The 23,743-nt window shown below is 39.6% G+C and overlaps 1 protein-coding gene across 1 annotated transcript in view; it reads left to right on the top strand.

Moving 5' to 3' along the window:
- Positions 1-11,985: 11,985 nt before the first annotated feature.
- Positions 11,986-23,743, top strand: part of csmd3b (CUB and Sushi multiple domains 3b) — a 416,246-nt gene continuing 404,488 nt past the window's right edge. The window contains exon 1 of the mRNA XM_080862956.1: positions 11,986-12,543. Coding sequence (XP_080719082.1) covers positions 12,294-12,543 — 250 coding nt within the window. The 5' untranslated portion in view covers positions 11,986-12,293. The remainder of the gene's footprint in view (positions 12,544-23,743) is intronic.

Here is a 23,743-nt window from a genome sequence, read left to right as displayed (position 1 = left end):
GTGAATACTTTTTCATGACAGCTAATTCTTTATTGTACGTGAATTCTATGATTTTTTTTTTAATTTTTTTTAACAAATTTGATCTGACTCAAGTAAATCAGAATCCTTCATTTGAGCATGACAAATCCTTACACCAAGCTGGCTTAATATTTAAAGTAATAAAAAAAAAAACACTACAAAAAAACATGTGAGCAGAAGGGATTTTCTCAACTAATTCTTGGCAAGAAATAGACTCATTTCCCAATATGTTGAGCTATTTCTTTAATTGGCATGCGTGTGGCACGTTTTGATTGCTTCCACTGCAGAGGTGTTCCAGAAAACCTACACATTCGCACATTGGCGACATAGATTATCCACTTCATTCCAATCAAGAAAACACTGATGTCCATCCTCTTGTTGTGCTTCAAGTACATTTCAGATTTATTTTCTTCCATTAGATCTGTGATAATATATTCTGCAGAAGCATGACACAGAGTGAAATGTAAAGTACAAGCAATGCATAAACAAAAGTCAGTGAATGCAGCTTAGTAAGACATTTATGGAGACACATAGGGGAGAAGAGGAAGAGGTAACAGACATAAATGCAACATGGAACAGGCTGTGCTGGTTTATTATCATAATACCGTGACTGGTCTAGTTTTTCATTAAAAATAATTTGTTTCTAAATAGTTTGAGTAATTCCTCTTAGGTTTGACCTCACAGGGAAAACAGCAGCATCATTTACTCATATCTGTGTCACACAAAGGACTCCTTGCACCTTGGGAAGGAAAGTACCATAAGAGCACCACACAGGGAGGAGATTGAGGTGAATGGATGTGTCAATAAATTTACCAAACTTAACATTTTCAATTAACAAAATGACTAATTAATTCATGTAATTTGGACATATCATTGCACACTGAGCCTTTCTATCCACTCCTACACGTTTAAAAGCTCCTCCAATTTCTGATACAACTGCAAGTCTGAAGCTGAGTCACTTACACCTCTTGTCTAACTCCAGAACAGGCTCCCTAAACTTTTAATGTGTACAGTGCCTACTTTCAAAATCACTGCAATGTGAAAAATGAAGAATCATTTAATGGAAACTCATCAATACATCTGAACATGTAGACTCTTCTATATGTGCTTTACACCAAACTTTGCTGCAAACCCTCAATAAATATGATTAAACGCAGCTGAAATACATAAAATCAAAGTTTAATTTGTTTAAAAAATAATATCATTAAGGAAAATTTTCTTTTTTTTTCTTCTTCTAACAGTTTTTAATTCAATTGAGGCAATTTTAATGGAGATAAACAGAAAGATTGGATGAATGCATTTTTTTTTTGACAGGTCTGAAAACCACTGTACTCCACTTTCTCTCTTTTGATGATGTTTCTAAATGTGACCTCATTGTTTACTTCATTAGACTGAAAGCTGTAAATTCAATTTTTCTCATCCCAAACACACACACACACAGTTTGCATAGTGACACACGCGCGCACACTCCCAATTGCTCCTTATTTATCTGGTGTGGCTAGTGACAGCTTCTCGGTTGGTGCTGGATTTACAACTCTAAAATGCCCTGCCTGTGTGTGCAAGTTTCTGTGATTGAGGATGTGGTTGTGTCCTGCTCTGATAGTGTAGAGAGGAAAACGTTGTGAAAAGAGGGAATGAGATGTAGATAAATAACCACTTCAGAAGATTTCTCCTTTCCTGCAGGCAGTGTGTGAGACTGAAGAAAGGGTAAAGTAGTGTGTGTGTGTGTGTGTGTGTGAGAGACACACAGAGAGGTAGATACAGATTGAAAGAGGGAGTATAAAAGCAGGCACTACAATACTTAGATTCAGTCCATCTCACTCAAAATGGCTCCAGACCACAATCTATCACTGCTTTATTAGAGAATACACACAAACACATAGACACACACGGCTCAGTTGAGTGCAGTAGATTTCATCCAAATCACTGCCATCTGAAAGTAATGGGAGCCGGTGGCTGAGGGCCATGTCCAGTACACCCCTTAAAAACCAGACGGCATTTCAATATCTTATTTCAGGGCGCAATAATACTAAGAGGATTGCTCTCAGACTCGTTTAAAGTTTTGTTTTATCAGCTGAAAGACTTAAAGATAAATGCTGCTTGACGGAGATGCCAGTGTGCATAAACAGCAGTAAAGTGGGTGTTATCTCTCAGAGCAAAAGAACATTTTTACCATGGGGTAAAATCATAGACTGTATAGAAAAGATGGGCAAAGTGAAACGTGACGCTCATGTGCCTTAAACCTGCATTCTTTCTAATGGCCAGCAGAGGGCATCTACCCTGGTTGCAAAAATAAGTCTGATTGCATACCAGGCTATATGAACATAATATACTTATTATATATAAAAAATTATATTAACAAAAAGTTTAATGATGAATTTATGATCTCAGTCACTATTTTCAAGTCTTACAACCGCAGAAAAAAGTACTTGGATAATAACACAATTTTTCACACGTTGGCTTTGTACACTATTTTACAATTATAACCATTTTTTAAACACAGTCCCTCATTTTCACAGGCTCAGAAGTAATTGGACAGCGTAATAGTCACACAACACCTGCTCCCTCAGTATTTCATGACAAATTAAGCAGATAAATGATCTGGAGTTGATTCCAAGTGTTTATCTTTAAATTGTTACCCATTCACTGGAAGTCTAAATATGAGGCGTAGAGAGAGATTACAATAGAAATGAAGAAAGCCACCATTTGAATAAAAAAACAAAGTGTGAGTCACGTCTGCTTTCAAAAACTCAAAATTGGGTCAAAAATTATGATCAGAAAGAAGCTACTGAACAGGAAGTGGCTCTGTCCATCTTTTATATCCAGGCTATGTTTAAATTCTATAGGTAGCTTCCTTTTTATGTAAGAATGTACACTGTCTCTAATGTATTGAAAATGCTTGAATGCCTAAACAAAACAATGCTTTTGTGCAGCAGCCATATGTTTTACTCAATTTCTGTTTTCACATCCAAGGATGCCACTTTACATGTGGGTGGGTGAACTGTTGTGAAATGACCAAAGTCAAGTTTTTAAGAATAAAAAGAAACTGGGTGGTATTTATATCTATACTCTAGTCACTGGACTTACTCAGCAAACAAAGCATTGTGATAGCCTTCAACTCTGCGTGAACACAATAAACAAAATGTCAGGGTGTCTGTGAAACCTCATACGAACAGTGACTGAATGTTGCACATACAGTGGGGCAAAAAAGTATTTAGTCAGCCACCGATTGTGCAAGTTCCCCCACTTAAAATGATGACAGAGGTCAGTAATTTGCACCAGAGGTACACTTCAACTGTGAGAGACAGAATGTGAAAAAAAAATCCATGAATTCACATGGTAGGATTTGTAAAGAATTTATTCGTAAATTAGGGTGGAAAATAAGTATTTGGTCACCTCAAACAAGGAAAATCTCTGGCTCTCACAGACCTGTAATGTCTTCTGTAAGAAGCTTTTCTGTCCCCCACTCGTTACCTGTATGAATGGCACCTGTTTGAACTCATCATCTGTATAAAAGACACCTGTCCACAGCCTCAAACAGTCAGACTCCAAACTCCGCCATGGCCAAGACCAAAGAGCTTTATAAAGGACACCAGGAAAAGTATTGTAGACCTGCACCAGACTGGGAAGAGTGAATCTACAATAGGCAAGCAGCTTGGTGTGAAAAAATCAACTGTGGGAGCAATCATCAGAAAATGGAAGACATACAAGACCACTGATAATCTCCCTCGATCTGGGGCTCCACGCAAGATCTCATCCCGTGGGGTCAAAATGATCATGAGAACGGTGAGCAAAGATCCCAGAACCACACGGGGGGACCTGGTGAATGACCTGCAGAGAGCTGGGACCAAAGTAACAAAGGTCACCATCAGTAACACACTACAACGGCAGGGAATCAAATCCCGCAGTGCCAGACGTGTTCCGCTGCTGAAGCCAGTGCATGTCCAGGCCCGTCTGAAGTTTGCCAGAGAGCACATGGATGATACAGCAGAGGATTGGGAGAATGTCATGTGGTCAGATGAAACCAAAGTAGAACTTTTTGGTATAAACTCAACTCGTCGTGTTTGGAGGAAGAAGAATACTGAGTTGCATTCCAAGAACACCATACCTACTGTGAAGCATGGGGGTGGAAACATCATGCTATGGGGCTGTTTTTCTGCCAAGGGGACAGGACGACTGATCCGTGTTAAGGACAGAATGAATGGGGCCATGTATCGTGAGATTTTGAGCCAAAACCTCCTTCCATCAGTGAGAACTTTGAAGATGAAACGAGGCTGGGTCTTCCAACATGACAATGATCCAAAACACACCGCCCGGGCAACAAAGGAGTGGCTCCGTAAGAAGCATTTGAAAGTCCTGGAGTGGCCTAGCCAGTCTCCAGACCTCAACCCCATAGAAAATCTGTGGCGGGAGTTGAAAGTCCGTGTTGCTCGGCGACAGCCCCAAAACATCACTGCTCTCGAGAAGATCTGCATGGAGGAATGGGCCAAAATACCAGCTACTGTGTGTGCAAACCTGGTAAAGACCTATAGTAAACGTTTGACCTCTGTTATTGCCAACAAAGGTTAAGTTACAAAGTATTGAGTTGTATTTTTGTTATTGACCAAATACTTATTTTCCACCCTGATTTACGAATAAATTCTTTACAAATCCTACCATGTGGATTCATGGATTTTTTTTTCACATTCTGTCTCTCACAGTTGAAGTGTACCTCTGGTGCAAATTACTGACCTCTGTCATCGTTTTAAGTGGGGGAACTTGCACAATCGATGGCTGACTAAATACTTTTTTGCCCCACTGTACGAGGTTTCTGCTAAACACTGACAGTAACACTATTCCTCCCCGCTTACTTTTTTCAATCAGATGGCCTCTGTATCTGTCCTCCCAATAACCAGAGGTAACACTCTTGATATTGTCTGCCATGTGTGAAACTAATCAGAGCCAAAACCTGGTGTGTGTGTGTGTGTGTGTGTGTGTGTGTGTGTGTGTGTGTGTGTGTGTGTGTGTGTGTGTGTGTGTGTGTGTGTGTGTGTGTGTGTGTGCTTGCAATAGCCACTGGCACCTTGTTGTAAAGTCAATGATGCTGCTTCTTGTTGTACACTACCCCGTTGCACACAGACAGACACACACACACACACATTCACACACTCTCATACAATCTGTCTCCCTCCATACACACCCCACGAGCAACATTGCTTGTATACAGGCAGCTGGTGATGAAAAAATATTCTCTCTGTTGTGGGGTGTGTGGGCATTATTGCCTGCATAACTGTGCATGTGTGTGTGTGTGTGTGTTTGCAAAACGGGAATAACTCGATCGTGTCGACAGCAGCCGCCTTCCCGCCCTCCGGCACTGTGGCTCCTGATTGGATATCTCGTTAGTCAATTACCTCATTAGCGCATGTCCCATTGAGGGATCATGCTCCAGTGACAAAAATAAATAAATAAATCCATCCTTTTGTTTTGCTTGGATGCTTTTCTTCACAAGATTCCTTACATATGGGATTCCTATGTCCCACATTTGCAGTTAAGCCGTCTGCTCATTTACTGACATGACCGGTTTTTGCTAGTCCCGCAAGGGCTCAAGTCAAATAGTCAGAATGCACATCTGGCAGCGTAATGCTCCTAGCACCGGGGCGTCCTGCTGTTCTTGAGCATATCAATTACATTCAGTGAGATTCCTCTCCATATTAAAGACATTTAAATCAAACCTGTCACTGCTACATGACTGTCAGGCTCAGTCTAGTCATTATACAGTTTATCCGTCTCTTGGGTAGGGTCAATGAATAGAAAAGACAAATAAACAAAGATGATTTTTCAACACCTGTGTGAATGTACAGATGAAAGGATCTGGTAATAGGGAACTCGGTGTTGTTTACCGCTCATCTGTTGGCTTTAATACTTTACTGTTAAAAGGACAATTGATCTTTGAAATAGCAAATTATTGCTGAATCTGTGCTCAGGCTAAAAGAATTTGTATAACCTGACACTTGAAGTTTAGTGATTTTCTGAATGACCATATTGAGTACACTTTTACAGCATGGAACAGCCGTATACCACGCTGACACTTTGCTTTACTGTAAAAATGAGAGACACAAACAGTTAGAATATAGTCAAAATGCAGAGTTTGGGCCATGTATGTGAGTTTGAAAATGATTATTGCATGAGAACAGAAGGACAGTGGTGTGGTCTCTCCCAGGTTACTAATGAATTGCCTTTTTTTTCAGCTTTACTTGCTTCTATGCGCTATTGCTTCAGGATAATTCAGACATGACAAACACAATACAACATAATTTGTATAAAAAGGGCCGTTTAAAAAAAAACAACCTAGGATGTTCCATTGTCCTATTCACAATTCCCATAATAAGGCCTGTAAACAGAGAAGAAAATTGACAATTGATATAATCTGATGCCAGCTGTTGGCTTCTGGATCCAAATAGACTGGATGTGTCGCCTCTAATCATCAAAAACAAACTTTGACTGTTCACAACAATAGCAAAGTAATGGATACAAACAAATAGGATTTTGAAATGCAGCAGTGATATATGCCATATCATTTGAACCATTGGTACCACTCTGTAGGAAAGCCTATAGAGATAAATCAGGTTCAGGTCTGTCAACAACGTTGCTTTGAACAAGACAGTGATGCCTCTACCTGCTCGCAATATATAAGCTCTTCTAGATGAAGCTTAGTATGCAGCAGAATAAGGAAAGTATGTAAAGTGAATCTTAGTTTCTTGGGTTTCTAGGACATGCTGGAATACATTACATCTGTCTGCTGTGTATGTCTAGTTTTTGGGGCAATTGCAAAGAACCACTGTGAATAGTGAATTACTCATGAAAGTCTCTCTAGCATTCTCCCCCTCCATGACCCCCCCCCACCAACCCATTTTATTCGTTAGCCACAGAACCTCCTTCCATCCCCCTCTTGTCTCCCTCCTTCCCTGGACTTTATCTGCATTTCTCTAACCTGAGTGTTTTTTACCATAATTTTTTTGTCTTTCCTTCCTGTCTTCTTCCTTTTTGCCTTTTCACCCACTTTCCTTTTCTCATTTCTTCTCCTCTGCTCCCTTTGGCTCTTCTTTTGTTGTACAGCCTTCTTTTTCCTCTTTGCATCTTTTAGTGCATTCTTGCCTTCTGCTCCTCTCCTTTTCACACCCCTACATATCTCCCACCTAACACCTTTCCCTCCATTCTCTCCCTTTTTACATCCCACTCTTACTTCCATTCTACTCTCCTTTCTCTCTTTCTCTCTCCAGACATGAACCTCACGCTTGCCTTATTGATTTCTGAAAGCAACAGACAGCTAATGTAGGGCCCAGAAATTGTGCACACGGAGGATTCAAGACATCCATGTACATGCATATGGACTAGATACGCACGCAGACTCCAAGAAACAGCAGTTTTGCACTGAATATTGAAATGATGCCAAAATGATTAACACAAGTTTTTGTTTGGGAGAAAGTGAGAGAGAAGAAGGGGGAGAGAAGGTGCCTGTAGATGGCAGAAGAGTGCTTCAAGGGAGCATTTGGGAGCAGGTTTCACAAACACACACATACATTCAGGCATGCAAGCCAGTTCGCTGTCACATATTCCTGCTAACTCTCACATAGATGCATGTACACAATTTCACCAGTGTTGGATATTCCTCCACCACATAAATGTTTCTTAAAATCATTTCAGAACAGAAAAGCACACATGCCCCGTTTACTCGCCTCTTCTCCGCACACTCAGATGCTGTAAATTACACCAGAGCTGCACTCAAACTGAGAATCAATGATCAGGAAATCAAAAGCACCGTTACTAATTTAATACTATTAATTACCTACTGAGAGAGAATGGCTTGTATTGTTTTTTTTTCTATTTGTGTGTGTATGTGTTTGTGCCAAACACCAACCGTAGCAGGAATGAATCCCACGTAGATGGGTGGATATACTGCAGGATTGCAATGCACAGATATGATCATGGCAGGATTAACTTACAGAAAAGTCGTTTAGATTACAATGAAGGCTGAGTTTGAAGATGGGTGTGGTCTAACACTGTTGTACTGAGTAAGTGGTGACAGAAGTGCACGTCCCACATGCTTGTTTTAACTCCCTATTGACAGACAGATGTAGTAGTCGTGACTAACATAAACCCATTGCAAGATGGTCTCTACTAATGACATGGGAGTAAAACAGACCAAAAATTATGGCTTCCCAAATGGGGGTAGCATATTAGCACTTGAGCCTCTATATAATAACACTTAATGAACTAAATTTATTTATATTTTATATATTTTAAGAGTAGTGCCATCTAGGAAGTGTAAGTGTTAAATATTGTCTGGCAAAGGATAATTGTTTTTACAGTTAGATGCTTTGAAAGACTTTTTGAGCCCTGGATTGGATGTGTGTGTGCACATCTCAGCTTGGAGTTGTTGCAACTAAGTTTTACTGGATCTAATAACATTTGATTATCAGATAAAGATAAACAACATAAAAAATGAAGATAAGGAAAAGAAATTTTAAGATAAGGAGTATGTCAGAAGACTAACTGACACAAAAGTTAACAGAAAACAGAACTGTGGATTGGAGATTGGGTTTGGTAGCTTTTACTGCTCATATTCAGCAACTTCTAGTGTTGTTTTTCATTGATACTTTATATTGTAAAGAATGGTGTGATTAACATTTCATTTTTGGTAGTTATCTAAGTAAGTAACCCCATCTACAGTACATACAGCTACACTCAACCATTCAAAAAACTTCAGCTACAAGCTCAAATTATGTCAGCTGGTATGGCTTCAAGAACTAGATCTCACAGGAATCTCAAGTCTGAATACAACTTAACCTTGAAGGGAAACCATGAGGTAACGGGTGATTAGAGATTCCTTCCTCTAAAGGGTGAATAAAAAAATGGATGTACGTGAAAAATGGATAGCCACAGAGTACACTTGGTCGTTAAAATCAATTTTAGAACAACTTTTACATCAGATGTCATGATTTAGTGTAGAATCACTGATGCCAGTATACAATTTTCTGTCTCTTTGTTTGTGTTTTGAATACAAATCAACTTGCACAAACTTTTAAGCTGGATAATTGGCTGACAGAATTCATTTAATGAAGCCAGTATCAATTTCCCAACTTGTTTGCACAAATGTTTTGTACATTTGAATATTTGTAGCACATTTTAAATGTAGACTTTTTGTTAGTTTGGCATCAACAACAATTTGACCATTGGGATTTGTTACACAGTGAATGTTGACTAACAAGAGTGGACAACAAGCCAACATATACTCTTCTTCTCTTTTTGTGCTGCCTGCAAATTTCAACTGAATAAAGACACAAAAGTTTAATCCAAGAAATTTTGAGGATTGCTGGAAAGTTGTGATATCAAAAGTGACAACACAAACTGTTTAAAGAAAAACAATGCATAATTATCCATTTTCTTCTCTCTGTGCAATTCAGGGTTGCAGATGCCTGTCACAGCTGTCACCACTTAACCAAACACTATGGATTTGACTACTGGGGCAACCTGAAGTACCCACTGTGGACCCTTGCAAGAATATACAAATTCCACACAGACATGCCTGGATACCTGGATTTTAACCCAGGACCTTCTTGCTGTGAGTAAGTTGGAAATATTATAATTCCTTACGGAAATAATCAGGTTGGTATCTTGTCTTAAATCAAACCATTACATGAAACTGAAAAACCCAGAAATGCACAGATGGGAATTTAACCTAACAAAGACTAATGAAAATGAACTTTTTGCAGAAATATTCATTCTAAATTCCCCATTATGTCCAACAGTGGGTTAGCGACACTCAATGGGATGGCTGTAGCTCAGGTGGTAGAGCAGGTCATCTACTGATCGGAAGGTTGGTGGTTCGATTCCCGGCTTCCCCTAGTCTGCATGCCAAATATCCTTGGGCAAGATACTAACCCGAAATTGCTCTCCAATGCATTCATCGGAGTATGAATGTGTGTGAATGTCAGTTGTGCTTGTGCGAATGGGTGAATGCACAAGTTGTGTAAAGTGCTTTGAGTGCTCAGAAGAGTGGAAAAGCGCTATATAAGAACTAGTCCATTTACCATTTAACCTTCCTTTCAGTGAAATGGACAATGCTTGTTAATTGGAAGGTGGAGAAATTGGATTCTTTTAATATAGACACCAGGCTTAAAGATTATTTGGATTCGGCGTCAATGGAGCAAGCAGCATTGGCTCATCAAGGTCTTCATCCACCCACATAGCCTCTTTAAGCCTGCTAAGTATGAACATAAGGCTGTAACAAAAATCATAGAACCATATATAGACTTTTTTTCTTTTTTGGACATTTCTGATTTTAATCCAGGCTTTAACAGATAAAAGTCATGACACAGTGATGTGTTTTTCCTATGCCAATTGTTTCCCTTCAGCATATAAAAAAGCAAGAAATGAATCTAAATAAATCAATACATAAACTCCAAAACTGCACACTGGAGGGACCTGACCTGTTGGGTGTTTAGTCATTGTAACCTCTTGGCCTTGCCTCCATGTTACTTTGTATTTAGTCCATTATTTCTTACCCTTCTTTCCTACCCTTTTGGGGGGAGGAAAAACAAAAAAAAGATACATTTACTGCATAGATGTGGTAAGCTAAATGTGCCTGAAGTGGCATGCTATTTATACCCACTTGCAAACTATTATGAGGTTATCATTCTTTGGTAATGACTTGGTGCATTTACACATTTCCCCTGTGGACTTTGTTAATATAAAGTGGAGGCAAGGAGCTCTGCAAATATACCAAAATAGGGCATTGCCTCTAAACATATTCAAAGCATTAGCTTAAAGTATTTTAGATGCCTTCAAGGGATCAGCAGTGCACTTCAGTGGGCATTAGATACACTCAAACATTTCTGTCTACCATTTACCGCCAAATTCCCACGTTTTCCTCCTTGTATTGATTTTATTTCAAAAGACAAATGGAGTAATTGAGTGATGACTGTTAGTTGATCATTAGTTGGCCCATGTTACTAATTATGAGTTTAATTACCATTTGCTTTAAGATGTACCTTTTGAGTATTTGTTATTTTTTCCCCCGTTTATAATAAATTTTGACTAGACGTTCAGTTTTGGTAAGAAACCATTCCCTGACACCGGTGTAAACCAATGAACACTGTCCTTTTTACAGAGCTGCAGTGGCAAAGAGTGACACCGAGTCAATTTTAGGCTATTATTTCCGACCAAACGCACGTGAATAGAAGCGGGAGCTTACGATGAGCTCTTGAAAGCAGCATCCCTGTATCAGCGCAGAGGGAAGAGACGCACCAACCAGTACACCAGGAGAGAAGACCACAGCACACCGAGCAGAGAGAACGATGCACGTCTCCTAGGGGTTCTGACAAGAGGGATTTTCACTATCCTTTCCTCGTTTGGTTTTCCCAAGAGAACTTAAGGACTGGCTCAACATCACGAGCGAGCTCTGGTTTGACTTGTTTGGTGAGGATAATGAGACGCAGTGACTGTGACGCTTTTTTGAAAAGAAGTCGAATGAATGAGAAACGGTGAGATCAATTTCTCTTATTTGGGGAGGTAAAGGTACATTTTTTTCAGCGCAATTGTTTGTGAAGAAAGAACGAAATTAAGAAAGATAGAAAGAAAGCGAAAGGAGGTGCAGAGAAGGGAAAGAAAAAGAAGCTTTGACACACGCACGGAAGAGAGGAAGATTTTCCGAACAGATACCCTATTAAAAACAGATATCCCTGTTCATTTTTGAGATATTCAGCGGTAAGAAAAAAAAGTCAAGGGGATATACATATTTTTTAAAAGACAGAAAAAGAGGGAACGCGCAGTATACATAAGAGCACAGGAGGAGAGGCATATAAGAAGGGAAAACGCCACAGAGCCTAATATTTTCCGACTGAAGAGGAGATGCAGCTGAGGGGAAGTGTGGATTTGAAGCTCTCCCTCCCTCTCTATCACTTTTCTGCAATGGAACGGGACGGAATAGAGAGGTACTGACGACAAGCACCGCTAAAACCTAGCGGAGAGTGGATTTAAAGACAGAGAGGCAACCTGTGCGCCCGTCCCTTCCACCCCTCTGCTTCTCTGGGCTTTTTTTTTCTCTCCCTCGGTGGATGTTGACTGAATTTATTAGATTTTTTTTTCGGATATGAAGGATTTATCTAGTCTATGTTAGAAGGAGGCGGCAAAGAAAACGCACGCGTCTCCGGTTTCTCTCCCCCTCTCTCTTTCTCTCTCTATCTCTCCCACTCTCTCTCTTTCTCTCTCCCTCCGTTTTCTGGATGTGAAGCAGCATGCGGCCCGGTGAGAGCTTAGAGGGCTCGAGCTCGGCTCACGGAAGATGTATTGATGCTAATAATATTACTAATAGCGGCACGGAACGCTGTCTCACGCACCTCTCGTCGGCTACGAGGAGGATGAAGAGGGTGACGACGAAGAGGAGGATGAGGGGGACGAACGAGAGGATGAGGGACGGAGGAATGACGGCGATGCGCTGTTTTCTGTGGAGTCTCGTTCTCTGCTCGCTCTCATCGCGCGCCCAAGGTAAGGGGATGCGACACCCGCAAACACACAGACACACACGCGCATACACAGACAGTTAATAAGCGAACCCACACGCAGTCACACGGTTTGAGTGAGAATGGCCGGCAGTACATTTCTTCTTCTTCTTCTTTTAATTTTTTCTTCTTTTTCTTTACTGATGCAGTCAAGCGCGCGCGCGTTTGTAAAGAGGAAAGTGTGGGTGTGCTTCTGCTAGTGTGCGAGAGGTGTCTGCGTGCGCGCGAGGATGTCTGCGAGGTGTCAGTGCAAGAGTGTGAGTGAGAAGGGGTTGGGGATGTATGCGTGGATGTATGGTGTGTTGCGGGGCAAAGCAGAGAAAAGGGAATTGGCATACAGGTAGGATGAAGGGAAAGAGGGAGAGATGAGTGGAACAGGCAACAGCTTCTCTCCCTCTTTCCTCGTTTTCTGGTTGCTTCAGTTTGCGCTCTCTCTCTCTCTCTCTCTCTCTCTCTCTCTCTCTCTCATCCTTCTCTTCAATACAGCCATTGAGCTGGTAGCCAATAAATATTCTTGCGGTAGCTCTTGGGCTGTGGCAGCGAACGTGAGTTGCTTATACCAAAGTGTGTGCGGGAGTGTGTTTGTCTGTGTGTGTGTGTGCATGAGTGTGAACGTGAGTTGCTTATACCAAAGTGTGTGCGGGAGTGTGTTTGTCTGTGTGTGTGTGTGCATGAGTGTGAACGTGAGTTGCTTCTAGTGATGAGGCCCAAGCCTTACACAGCATTTTATTCCCAAACCTCCTCCACCATGACCATTTCTTCTTCTTCTTCTTCTTTTTTTTTCTGAAACTGCATTTCAGTCAAAAGATGTTATATAATTCTGGTGTCCCCCCCACCACCTCTTTTTCTTTTCTATCTTAGACACTTTCTGTCCTTGTCCTTGCTCTTTCTCTTCCCCCTCCCTCTCTCCTCCTTGTTTCACTTGCTCCCACTCTTTCCTTTCTTGAGTGAAATAAAATGTTAAAATATTCACAGCGTGGCACCCCCTCTCCTGCCTTCTTTGTCTGTCTTTCCCTGCTTTCCATTTTTAGTCCTGTCTTTCTGATCCTTTTCAAAAATGTCGTATGAACGCGCACATTTGAGTGAGCTCACACACCCAGGCAAACGCAGTCACTGCTGCGTCAGGTGAGGCTTTTGTGGTGTTTAGAGTAACCGAGTCTTAATCATCGCATCTAGAGGAAAGGATGGTGTAGAAGAGGGAAAAGATGGATAGAGAAGAAGTAGAGGAAGTAGGGATGTGGGAAGAGGGAGGTGAGCTGAGTGACAGAGAGAGGGAGAAATAACACGATAGGAAGAAGACAGAACAAGTTTAGAGACTCGAGCAGGACCAGGTTTCTAACTGAGCCTGCCCCTTCTTTGGGCTTCTGATAACACCCAGCCAAGGTAGTTTCATAAGAAAATATGGCTTCATAAGGGGATAGACTAAGCCTGAAAATTGCACAAGAAGGAAAAGGAAACCTCAAAAATCCAGCTCCAGTGGAAGCTACTGAGAACCGTTTGTCATTGTCATTGCAAAGTCTGTATCATCCTCCAGTGCGGGGAGATTGTGTGTAGGCTGACTGAACAGAAATACTATGGATTTCTACAGCGATTAAGCGAATCGACACAGGGACAGTCTAGACGTGCGGTTTTGCACCATCACAGCATGCAGTGTTGTAGTTTAACGCAAAAAAAAATAACACCCAGGAAACTCCAGACTTTTTTTGTTGCCGATTTCAAAAATACTTTTTTTTTGTTATGGTTCACTTTGATGGACAGATGAGAGATTGTGATTTGTAGGGTGCCAACTGAACAAAGGCAAGAAAGGTAGGATTTCCTCAGGCGCAGAAGATCTAATTTTAAACCCTCGGGGGCACAGATCCTGGCACTGATCTCCTCGCAGCTGTCAAGCCTGTGATAGACCTCATAGCAGCAGATATTTTTAAAAATACTTCTTGGGATAGCTGTTTTATTTAAAGCAGTCTAAAGAGTATCTTTAGAGAAATGCTAATTCTTATTAGGATCAATCGAATGTCAAAGGTATAGAAGCTGGCAAAGTAAGCGGGCAAATAAAGCCTTCTTTAAACGTACAGAGGCTGGAATAAAAAGTAAATAAATGTGTAATTAAATGTCCCCTTGATCCATGCTGACATTTTCAGGACCAAGGCTTTAAAAAGAAGCTGGAAAATTAAAAGCAGCCACCAGCCAAACGCTGTTACATTTTGGCTGTGGCTGGCAAATTAGTCTACTCCACTGGCCATTGGCAGGTAACCAATCATTGTATGGACCTGCAATTCTACTCTAAAAAGCAATCTGGAAGGTAAAGTAATGAACAAGGCGGTAATGGATTCACACGCTGCTGTAGCCAGTGGACAAAAACATTAATTTCTCAACTTGCTTAACACATTTGACACAAAGATACAGTACCATTTCTGGAGAAGTAGCATCTTTTGTCATGATGCGGGACTTTAATTGAGGAGTCGGTGTTCCTCAAAGTCTTTGTGCAATGAAAGGACTTTAAAGAGGTCATTCATGGAGAGAGCTGATGAAAGGTTTCAATACTCCTAATTTCTTTGGACTCTGTGTATCTGAGAGGTGATTATAAAAGTGCTACTCTTTCGTTATGTTTAAAATTAAGTTTTTCTTAACAGTATATCTTGAAAAAATTGCTGTAGTCGTACTCTGCTCTTCTTCTCGCCACTTGTCCTTTCTCCGTTTCATCTGTTCAGCTCTCCTCCTCCTCCCTGCTGCTCTGCTCTCCTCAGCTCATCTCTACCTCTCCTCTCACCCCTTCTCCTGTCGCCTGCTCCTCTATTTTTCTCTCCTCCGCTCAGCATTTCTTCTGTGCTCTCAGCTATCCTCTAGGCTCCCTCTCTTCATTTCATCTGTCAGATTTGTCCTGTGGCTCCAGAGGCTTAATTTACTCACCAAACATACTAAATTGCACATGTGCACATGCACGCAAGGAAAAACCCACACACATTTTTCACCGTCTCCCAGACCTAAATGTAATCTGGGCTACATTCAACTTGTCAGAATCAAAACGAGAGCTGTGTCCAACCTCTCAACCTGCATGTGCGCAGCAAATATGGATTTGAGCTGTTTTTCAGCAGTGCCACCAGAGATATAACCTTAGAGATTTTTTTAATGACACTATAGATCTCATCAGCACCCAATTTAAAGGACCAACGCTGACTAGTTGAATACGACCAATTATCAATTAGATAGTCGGGTCATTGTCTTCCAGTCATCAGTAGGGTGTAGAATTACATACTGTTTCTGCTGATAGCTAGAATCAGGCATGTGACCATGCAATTAACCCATAAGGCTAAAAATAGCTAATTTAATTTATATTGATTAGCCATGTAGTACTTTGTTCTTGCAACATGAAGAAATTGAAATTTATCAGACATCCTCTGGTAGCATCTAGTAATTTAATGCTGGTCATCAGTGTTAAATTGCAAAGGCTCTAAGGCACGGGGAAACGGTCCACCACCCAGGCTTTACAGCTCATCTCTGCATATCAAAGAATGATTGGAGCAGTCCACAACCCTGATGCTGATTATAAGTCATTGATTGATGTTGTCTATTAATATGCCCCAACTGATCATTTATCTGTGTTAGTTAGGGGGCAAAAATCACTTGATATTCTATCTACAATTGATACTATGTCTTATTGCTGAAACTCACAGAGGGAACTTTTTGTCTCTGCTAGACACATTGTACATTTGGACTATTAGAACACTGTGTTCATAATGAGCCAGAGCAGCATACTCACACAGCAAAGACTTTCTAACACACATTTAATCCTGTGGCTCATGGCTGGTTTCTCAGGGAGGAAGATGTGTCTGTCGTAGAGTCAGCCTCTTGATCGTATAAATAGTTTTGGCTTGCAGAGACAGAGAAAGGAGAAGATGAGGCGAGGTTCAACGGTAAGCATGTAAGGCAATTACCAATTTTGGTTTCTTTAACAAAAACCTGGGCTCAGATTGTCCCACTTCTTATCTCACCCTTTCCTACTGTTTAATCTTGATCATTCTCAACCTTTGTGCTGGTGTCTTTTGTGTCCTTTACTACTTCTAACCACCTTTTTTAAACTGTTGTGCTTATTGTTTCTTCATCTGTTTGAGCCTTACCTATAGAAATATTTCAGTGCCTATTTTGAAACATGACTAAACCTAAAGCACCAAGAAAAGTAAGTGACGAGGAGCTTGAAATGTTTCAGTTTTAATAATTAAAACATCCAAGATCCAGTTTTTGTTAACGATCCTGTGGGAATCTAGTTTGACAAAATGAAAAAAGAAAATGTGCTCAGTAGAGTGTAGACCTCCACCAAGCAGGTAGAGAGTCATTTGTACCCAGTCTACTTTAATGCACTTGTGTGCAGGCTAATAATCCTCACTTGGTTTTTTTATTACCCTGAAGTGCCAGACGTGCTGTCATTGCCATTTATGTTTGCTTTATTTCATGCCCAGTAACCCTCTTATTTATGTTCTATTAAGTGTTTTTTGCTGCTGCCATCTACACCTGAATTTATGTGATTTCTTTCATAGTTAACTCTAAATTTGAAGTAGTTCTCACTTATTAAACGGCGGTAGGACTCCGTACATCTCCTTGGCAGAGGTTTGTGCTCTACTGGGTGCAAAGATGTATAGGTAGTATAAATGTGCTTTTCCGATGCTTTGCCAAGTTTTTTGTGTTAAAGAACGGACTTGTAGTGTCTCCTGGCTGTCTGTCACTGTCGACTGTGAAAGAAAATTACTCCATACGTCCGTCGTTTTTGCTGTTGACAGTTGACATAGGTACTTGTACTTTCAGCCACGTCTTGTCAATTCAAAGGTAAAGAAAACATGGGAGAGAAAATGACAAAATGCTGACATGCACACTGTGCCTTCAGGGTGTGGAACACTGGCCTTCACCATTTTTAACACCAAAGTATCACAATGTTTTGCTGTTATATCACCCAGCTTTAAGGTGCTAAATGTGTTGTGAACATTCTCTTGAGATTTTTTTTCATTTATGTTATACCTGATGGTCAAACAGGAAGCATTGATTTCCCCAGAAAGTTTATTTTTATAATGTAAGTTACTTTCTCATGAATGTAATCTTGTGATAACTGTCACCCCTAAACCCATGAACATATGTGAGATTTGTGTACCTTTGATATTTTACCTTTGATAACATTAGAGGGAACTGAACTTTCAGTTAGAGGTATCACTTTTCGCTACTTTTGATGTAAATTGTGCTCTCGCCTGTTCTCTTTCCCCTCCGATTCCTTTACAACCTGCATACTTTTATGTTATCACCATAGCTGTCTGAAAACAGTTTGGCACCCGTGTGGATGTAATTTTGAATTGAACCCAAAAATCGTGACCCAATTGAAGCCAAAAAACAAACCAAACAAACTAGATCTGTAGGCAGTATTATTTAGTTGTCCCTTTTAGTTAATTTTGTAGCATTTACTGAAAACTATACTTCCCTGGCTTATGCATACTTCTGAATAAACCAGTTTAGTGAAACCTACTTTTTGAGTGGTCACCAAGAACATTTTTTCTCTATATTGACTGATCCATATTCAATTGCATTTTTCTCTCCATCCAAACCCTGCCTTTCCTGCTAACCCATTATTCCTTCCTCCTGCATCCTCCTACTGACCTCCACCCATGCTGAATTTGTAATGGCCACCTTTCTTTCATCTCCCACATCTGGCATCTCTCCTCTTACCTCCTTCATCCCCCTTCCTTCTCTTTTCTCTTGTCCATTCATCTTACCTTCTCTTCTCCTTTTCCCCTCCTACCCGAACCTCTATTCTTTTTGAATTTGTTATAAGTGTTGATTATATTATCTGGGCACACACATGGTACAGCTGTGTTAATCTCTTGCATTTTTTTCCTTCTAGCTGGGAACACGTTTTATTCCCTGCAACACAAATTGCCACCCAAATTTTGTGTTTTCTTTTAATTGCTGGAGCCAAATCTGTTCATGTATTTACAGATCTCTGCCTGGTATGCTTTTAAAAATGTCAGATTGCACATATTGAGCTGTCTCTGCTATCAACAGGCTTGTTAAATTGAAAGAAGTGATAATTTTGCCATGCAAATTGGAATAAAAAGGGAGACTGCACTCTGGTTAGCTGTTCCAGCTGTTTTAAGGTCTCATGGATCCTTAACAGCTTTATATATACAATTCCTGTTTTCCTCCAAGGTCTGTTATGAATACTCATTGACACAAGTGTGACAAGTTCAATCATAATTCACTGTAATTAAACTGAAAGGTATGGCAGCTTCCTATAGAAGTGATCAGTGAATATAATGTTAACAAACCATCAAAAGAAATAGTCTAGGAAGTGTGTTTTTAATTTACCTGAGAGTTTTACTTTTTTTCAAATTAGAAAAAAAAATACGATTAAAGGGCAATCAAATTGGAGAAATCTCTGCTTCTCTAATAATTAACGGAGGAGGTTCAGAAGATATGAGATTTCCACACAAACCTGGCACAGACACACACACTGTAGCCTCTTCATTATTTCAGAGATGACTCGAAGTAGACATGACATGAACATGTTGAGGAGGCTAGAGCAGGCACGCATACACACATACACAGGAACTTATAAATACACAAAAAAATATTGGGCACACCGAGATAGCATGTGTTACCCTAAGGGTAACTGCAAACACACAAGTGCACACACGCAGGGACACGCAGGCATAGGAGGTAGACACATGCGCACACACACACACACTCTGATGCGTTACGAGAAAGGCAGATGAGAAATTAACAAAGACAGACAGTCTCAGATCCAGCTGGTGCTCCTTCTTGGTGTGTGTATGTGTGTCTGTGTGATCTGCTTTAATCTATGTAAAGAAACATGCAATATTGGTATGGTAGGAGGACATATTTCATTAAAGATGGATGCTTGAAGGAACATGGGAAATGGCATTGGAGAAGGATAGACGTGTGGATGCATAAACAGCAAAGTCGGTCAAAGGTTCAGTCCTTGGTGACAACCAGAGTGTGCCCCTCTCAGACAGTCCTTGAGGAGGAAACTGATTCCCTTAATGACTGTTCTCTCTGTAGAAAGTACATACAATAGCTGACATGAAATTACAACAAGAAAAAATAGTCCGTTTTGTTTCTGTCTTCACAGATATTGCATCTACTCTAACGAATTTCCATAGATGGGCAGATTTTAATTTTCTCTGTTAATCAGTAATATTGTATCTTTAAAAAAATGGAATACCGTGAAAAAAATTAATGACATGTAAAGTGAAATATTTATTGAGAATAGAAATTCAGTATCTCAAATTATTCGTTTTTTAATATGTTGATATAATCAGTACTGATTTGGACTACAGTACTTTCCAATAAGTAAAGCACTGCTGAGGTGATATTAAAGCCCAAGTTGCTTTGATAATGGCTTTAAGCTCATTTGTATTTTTGGATTGAGTGTCTCTGATCTTCCTCTTGATGATAGTTGTGGGATTTAGGTCAGACAAGTTGGATGACCAATCAAACACAGTAATAACATGGTCAGCAAACTATTTGGTAGTCCTTTTGGCACTGTGAGCAGTTGCTAAGTCCTGCTGAAAAAGAAAGTCGGCATCTCCATAAAGCTTGTCAGCAGATGGAAACATGAAGAACTCTAAAGTCTCCCGGTAGAAGGTTTCTGACTTTGGACTTGATACAACACAGTAACCAACTATCACCAACACCAGCCAATGACATGGCACACCAAATCATCACAGGCTGTGGAAACTTCACACTGTACTTCAAACAACTTGGATTCTATGCCTTTCCTCTTTTCTGTCAGACTCTAGGACCTTGATTTCCAAATGAAATGCACAATTTACTTTCATCTGAAAAGAGGACTTTGGGCCACTGAGCAACAGTCCAGTTCTTTTTCTCCTTAGCCCAGGTGAGAAACTTCTGATGTTGTCTCAGGAGTGGCTGATATTAGGAATGCAACAGTTGTAGCCCCTTTTCTGCTTTTGATGCACTGACACCTGCCTCAGTATACTCCTTGTGAAGTTCTTCAAGTTCTTGAATCAACTTTTTTGGCAATCATCTCAAGGCTGCAGTCTTCCTTGTTGCTTGTCTACCTTTTCCCACCAATATTTTTCTTTCTAGTCAACCTTCCATTGATATGCTTAGATAATACAATACTCTGTGAATAGCCACCCTTTTCATTAATGACCTTCTGTTGCTAACCCTCATCATTTGGACAAATGCTGAATCAGCGGTCTTGATGTAAGTTGCATGTATTGAAACAAGTTTTATACTGTTTAAACAGTAATTTGCTTAAACTTAAAATGAAATATTCTAATAATTTAAGATACTGGATTTTGATTTTCATGAGCTACAATGAGCTGTTACCAAAAATAAAACAAAACAAAAAAGTCCTGAAAGGTTTTCACTGTGCATGTAGTGGATATACAATAAATGAACATTTACTTTTTTAAATTAAGTTATTAAAAAACTAACTTTATACGTTGTTGTGTATATTGCTAGAATCTAAAATCTACATGTAATAAACTTTAATTTGACACTGATGTGTAGCCATGCCAACATATTGGTTGTCTTAAGGTTTTAAGGGTAAAGAAAATATATTTTTGCATGCTCCTGCATTTGTTGTACAGTAGTCATGTCTCATAGCTACCAAAAACATGCAAGCACTGGCTGTTTAAAACACCCCTGTCATAACGCATCGCTTACAGTGGTTGTCAGAGGCATTAATCTCGCTGATGGCACTGATTGGCTAATCGTTAGGCTTCCTGGGGCACTTATTGGACTTATGCCATGAAATGCTACTATGTCAATGAGTCAATTTGGTGGAGTGGACACATTTGAATGTCTGGACGCAGGCAACCACAACAATGAAGAACTGAAAAGACACAAGTGGGATGGTTGCTCATTACTGTTTAGAAAGAAGCTCTGCAGTCTTCTTCACAGGCTTGTAGGTTGCTGATCTTCCAGGTAAAAATGGTGGGGGCGATCAAGCTCTTTTTTCTGTCAAAGAGCCTCAAAATCTACTTGAAAATCCTTGTAAGAGGATATTAAACTTGAATGCAATTTTGATTAAGAATTTATCATTCATCCTATTTTATGGTATATCTTCAGCTGAAGCAGGCCTGTCCTAGTTGTTAGGTCCTAATAATTGGATATACGTCATGTCTACTCAAGGAACACTGTTGTAGGTGTAAAACATGTTACTGATAAATATAACGCAAAGCTTAAACTAACATAAGTTAGTGAGAATTATTTAGAATTTAATTTGCTCACAGTGATCTTTTCTTTTAGAGTCACAAAATATAATAGAAATATTTATTTCTCTGCTGTAGTTAGAAATTTTCTAACTTACTTAATTCTAAAGTACTTAATTCTGTATGGTTCTGTGCCTTGCTTTTTCTAACTAATTTTCTATCTTTTTTTTAACTAACTCATCAATTCACTGTTATATATATCACATTTTAGATAGTCGTGATGTAAATAATATTCATAAAAAATCTGTAGTAAGATACTAATGGAAACTAAAAATTACCATCATATTAGATACACAATTGCAACCTTCTTCACCTCCTCCAGCTAACACAACTTCACACTCCAGTATGTACAAGCAGTTTCATGAGGTCACCAAAGCCTGTGTTTCAACAACATTAAAGTTTTAAATTGTAACCTGACTGGTGCACACACTAATGTTAGCTGTATAACTATTAGCAATTACCCAGTGGCCACATTAGCTGTCTGTTAAATTATCATTAAGGTAGCACCTAGCAGCTATTGCTAAATAATAAAACAATAATGTAATTTTGGATCTAGGCAGCAAACGATATCAGTCTTGCTTGTTAATATACAGTGTTAATATAACAGGATAACACAATTATTTGTGTCTAAAAATGTTTCTCTTAAAGTCTCAGGTTAAAGCAGAGAAAAGTCAGCTTGGCAGAAACAGTGACAGCCAACTTACCAACTCTGTTTATCAGAAGAGATGGTACCAGATCACCAGAAGCACAGGAAATAAACAGGGCGGTGTCAAATACATGTGCAGAATTGTTCTGTGATATTGAGTATGGTATTGAGTGTTAAATATTTTCTCGAGTATTGGCATTGAGTTTGAAATTCTAGTATCGTGACAAGCCCAGTGTCTAGTTGCTAAGCTTCTCGTTTTGCTCCGGAGGTAAATGGAGCTATTTTTAATAAATGCAAATACATAAATGTTCAACATAACTTGTTCCAGTTTAGGTGTGAGAAAACTTAACAATTGACGTGGATGTTTACCAATTATCACCTTAACTTAGTGCCTTAAAGAACTTGGTACTAAACAATTACTGCGGTTGTCTTTCTTCTGTTATTCCGACTGTAAAATATGTACAGTCAGATTATAGAACACTCAATCAATTTAATTTATTATTTTTTAAATCAATTTTTAACCCAATAAATCTTATTTTAATCTAAATTATTGATATTAAAAAAGTGAAATTGCAAATTGATGAGTGTACAGCAGACAAAGAAGTGGTCTGTGAACCCAGCTACATTTTTGCCCTAAATTGGAGCTAATCCAACCCTTCAATATTTCATGCAAGTTTTACATTTATTTCTTTTTTTTAAAGACAGAAAGTGTGGCACTTAGCTTAATTGATTCTGTGGGAAGCATTTGACAATTATCATGTAAAAGAATACTTTTATCTTGTATTAAAAATATATAAATGGATACACACGGGAAATTGGAGACAGAGAATGGAAATGAATGGCTTTTTTCCCATTTAGGCCTGGCATGTGATGACAGTGCTCATAGAAGCAGGCTGTCAGCAAAGATCATACACGCAAACCTTATCTAAACAAGCACACAATCTCCCTCCCTCAACACCTCATACTGTTATGCTCATGAAGATTGTGTTTTTACTATAGAATTATGGTTATTAACTCCTCTGTTCGTAAATAATCCTACAGGATTTTGTATCCTGATGCAACATTGCACAAAATGAGCAAGAAATATAGCTCATGGATTATTATCTTTATTATCATCATTAAGCTGCATTTGCATGCGTTAGCACTATCACCTTATCCTGCAGTCTTTTAAGCTAGGAGTCTCAGACCTCTGCAGGTGATGCATTTCTTCTTGAGTGATGATGTATTTCCTGTCTGAGTCTTGCGCCTTGGGAGCCTTTTTGTACTCTTGTTCATTCTGTCTATGTATGTGTATTTTCCCC

The sequence above is a fragment of the Rhamphochromis sp. 'chilingali' genome, assembly GCF_963969265.1.
Source record: "Rhamphochromis sp. 'chilingali' genome assembly, chromosome: 17".
Taxonomy (NCBI): Eukaryota; Metazoa; Chordata; class Actinopteri; order Cichliformes; family Cichlidae; genus Rhamphochromis; species Rhamphochromis sp. 'chilingali'.
Note: the sequence above shows the minus strand (reverse complement) of the source record. Positions and strands in the feature narration are given on the sequence as shown.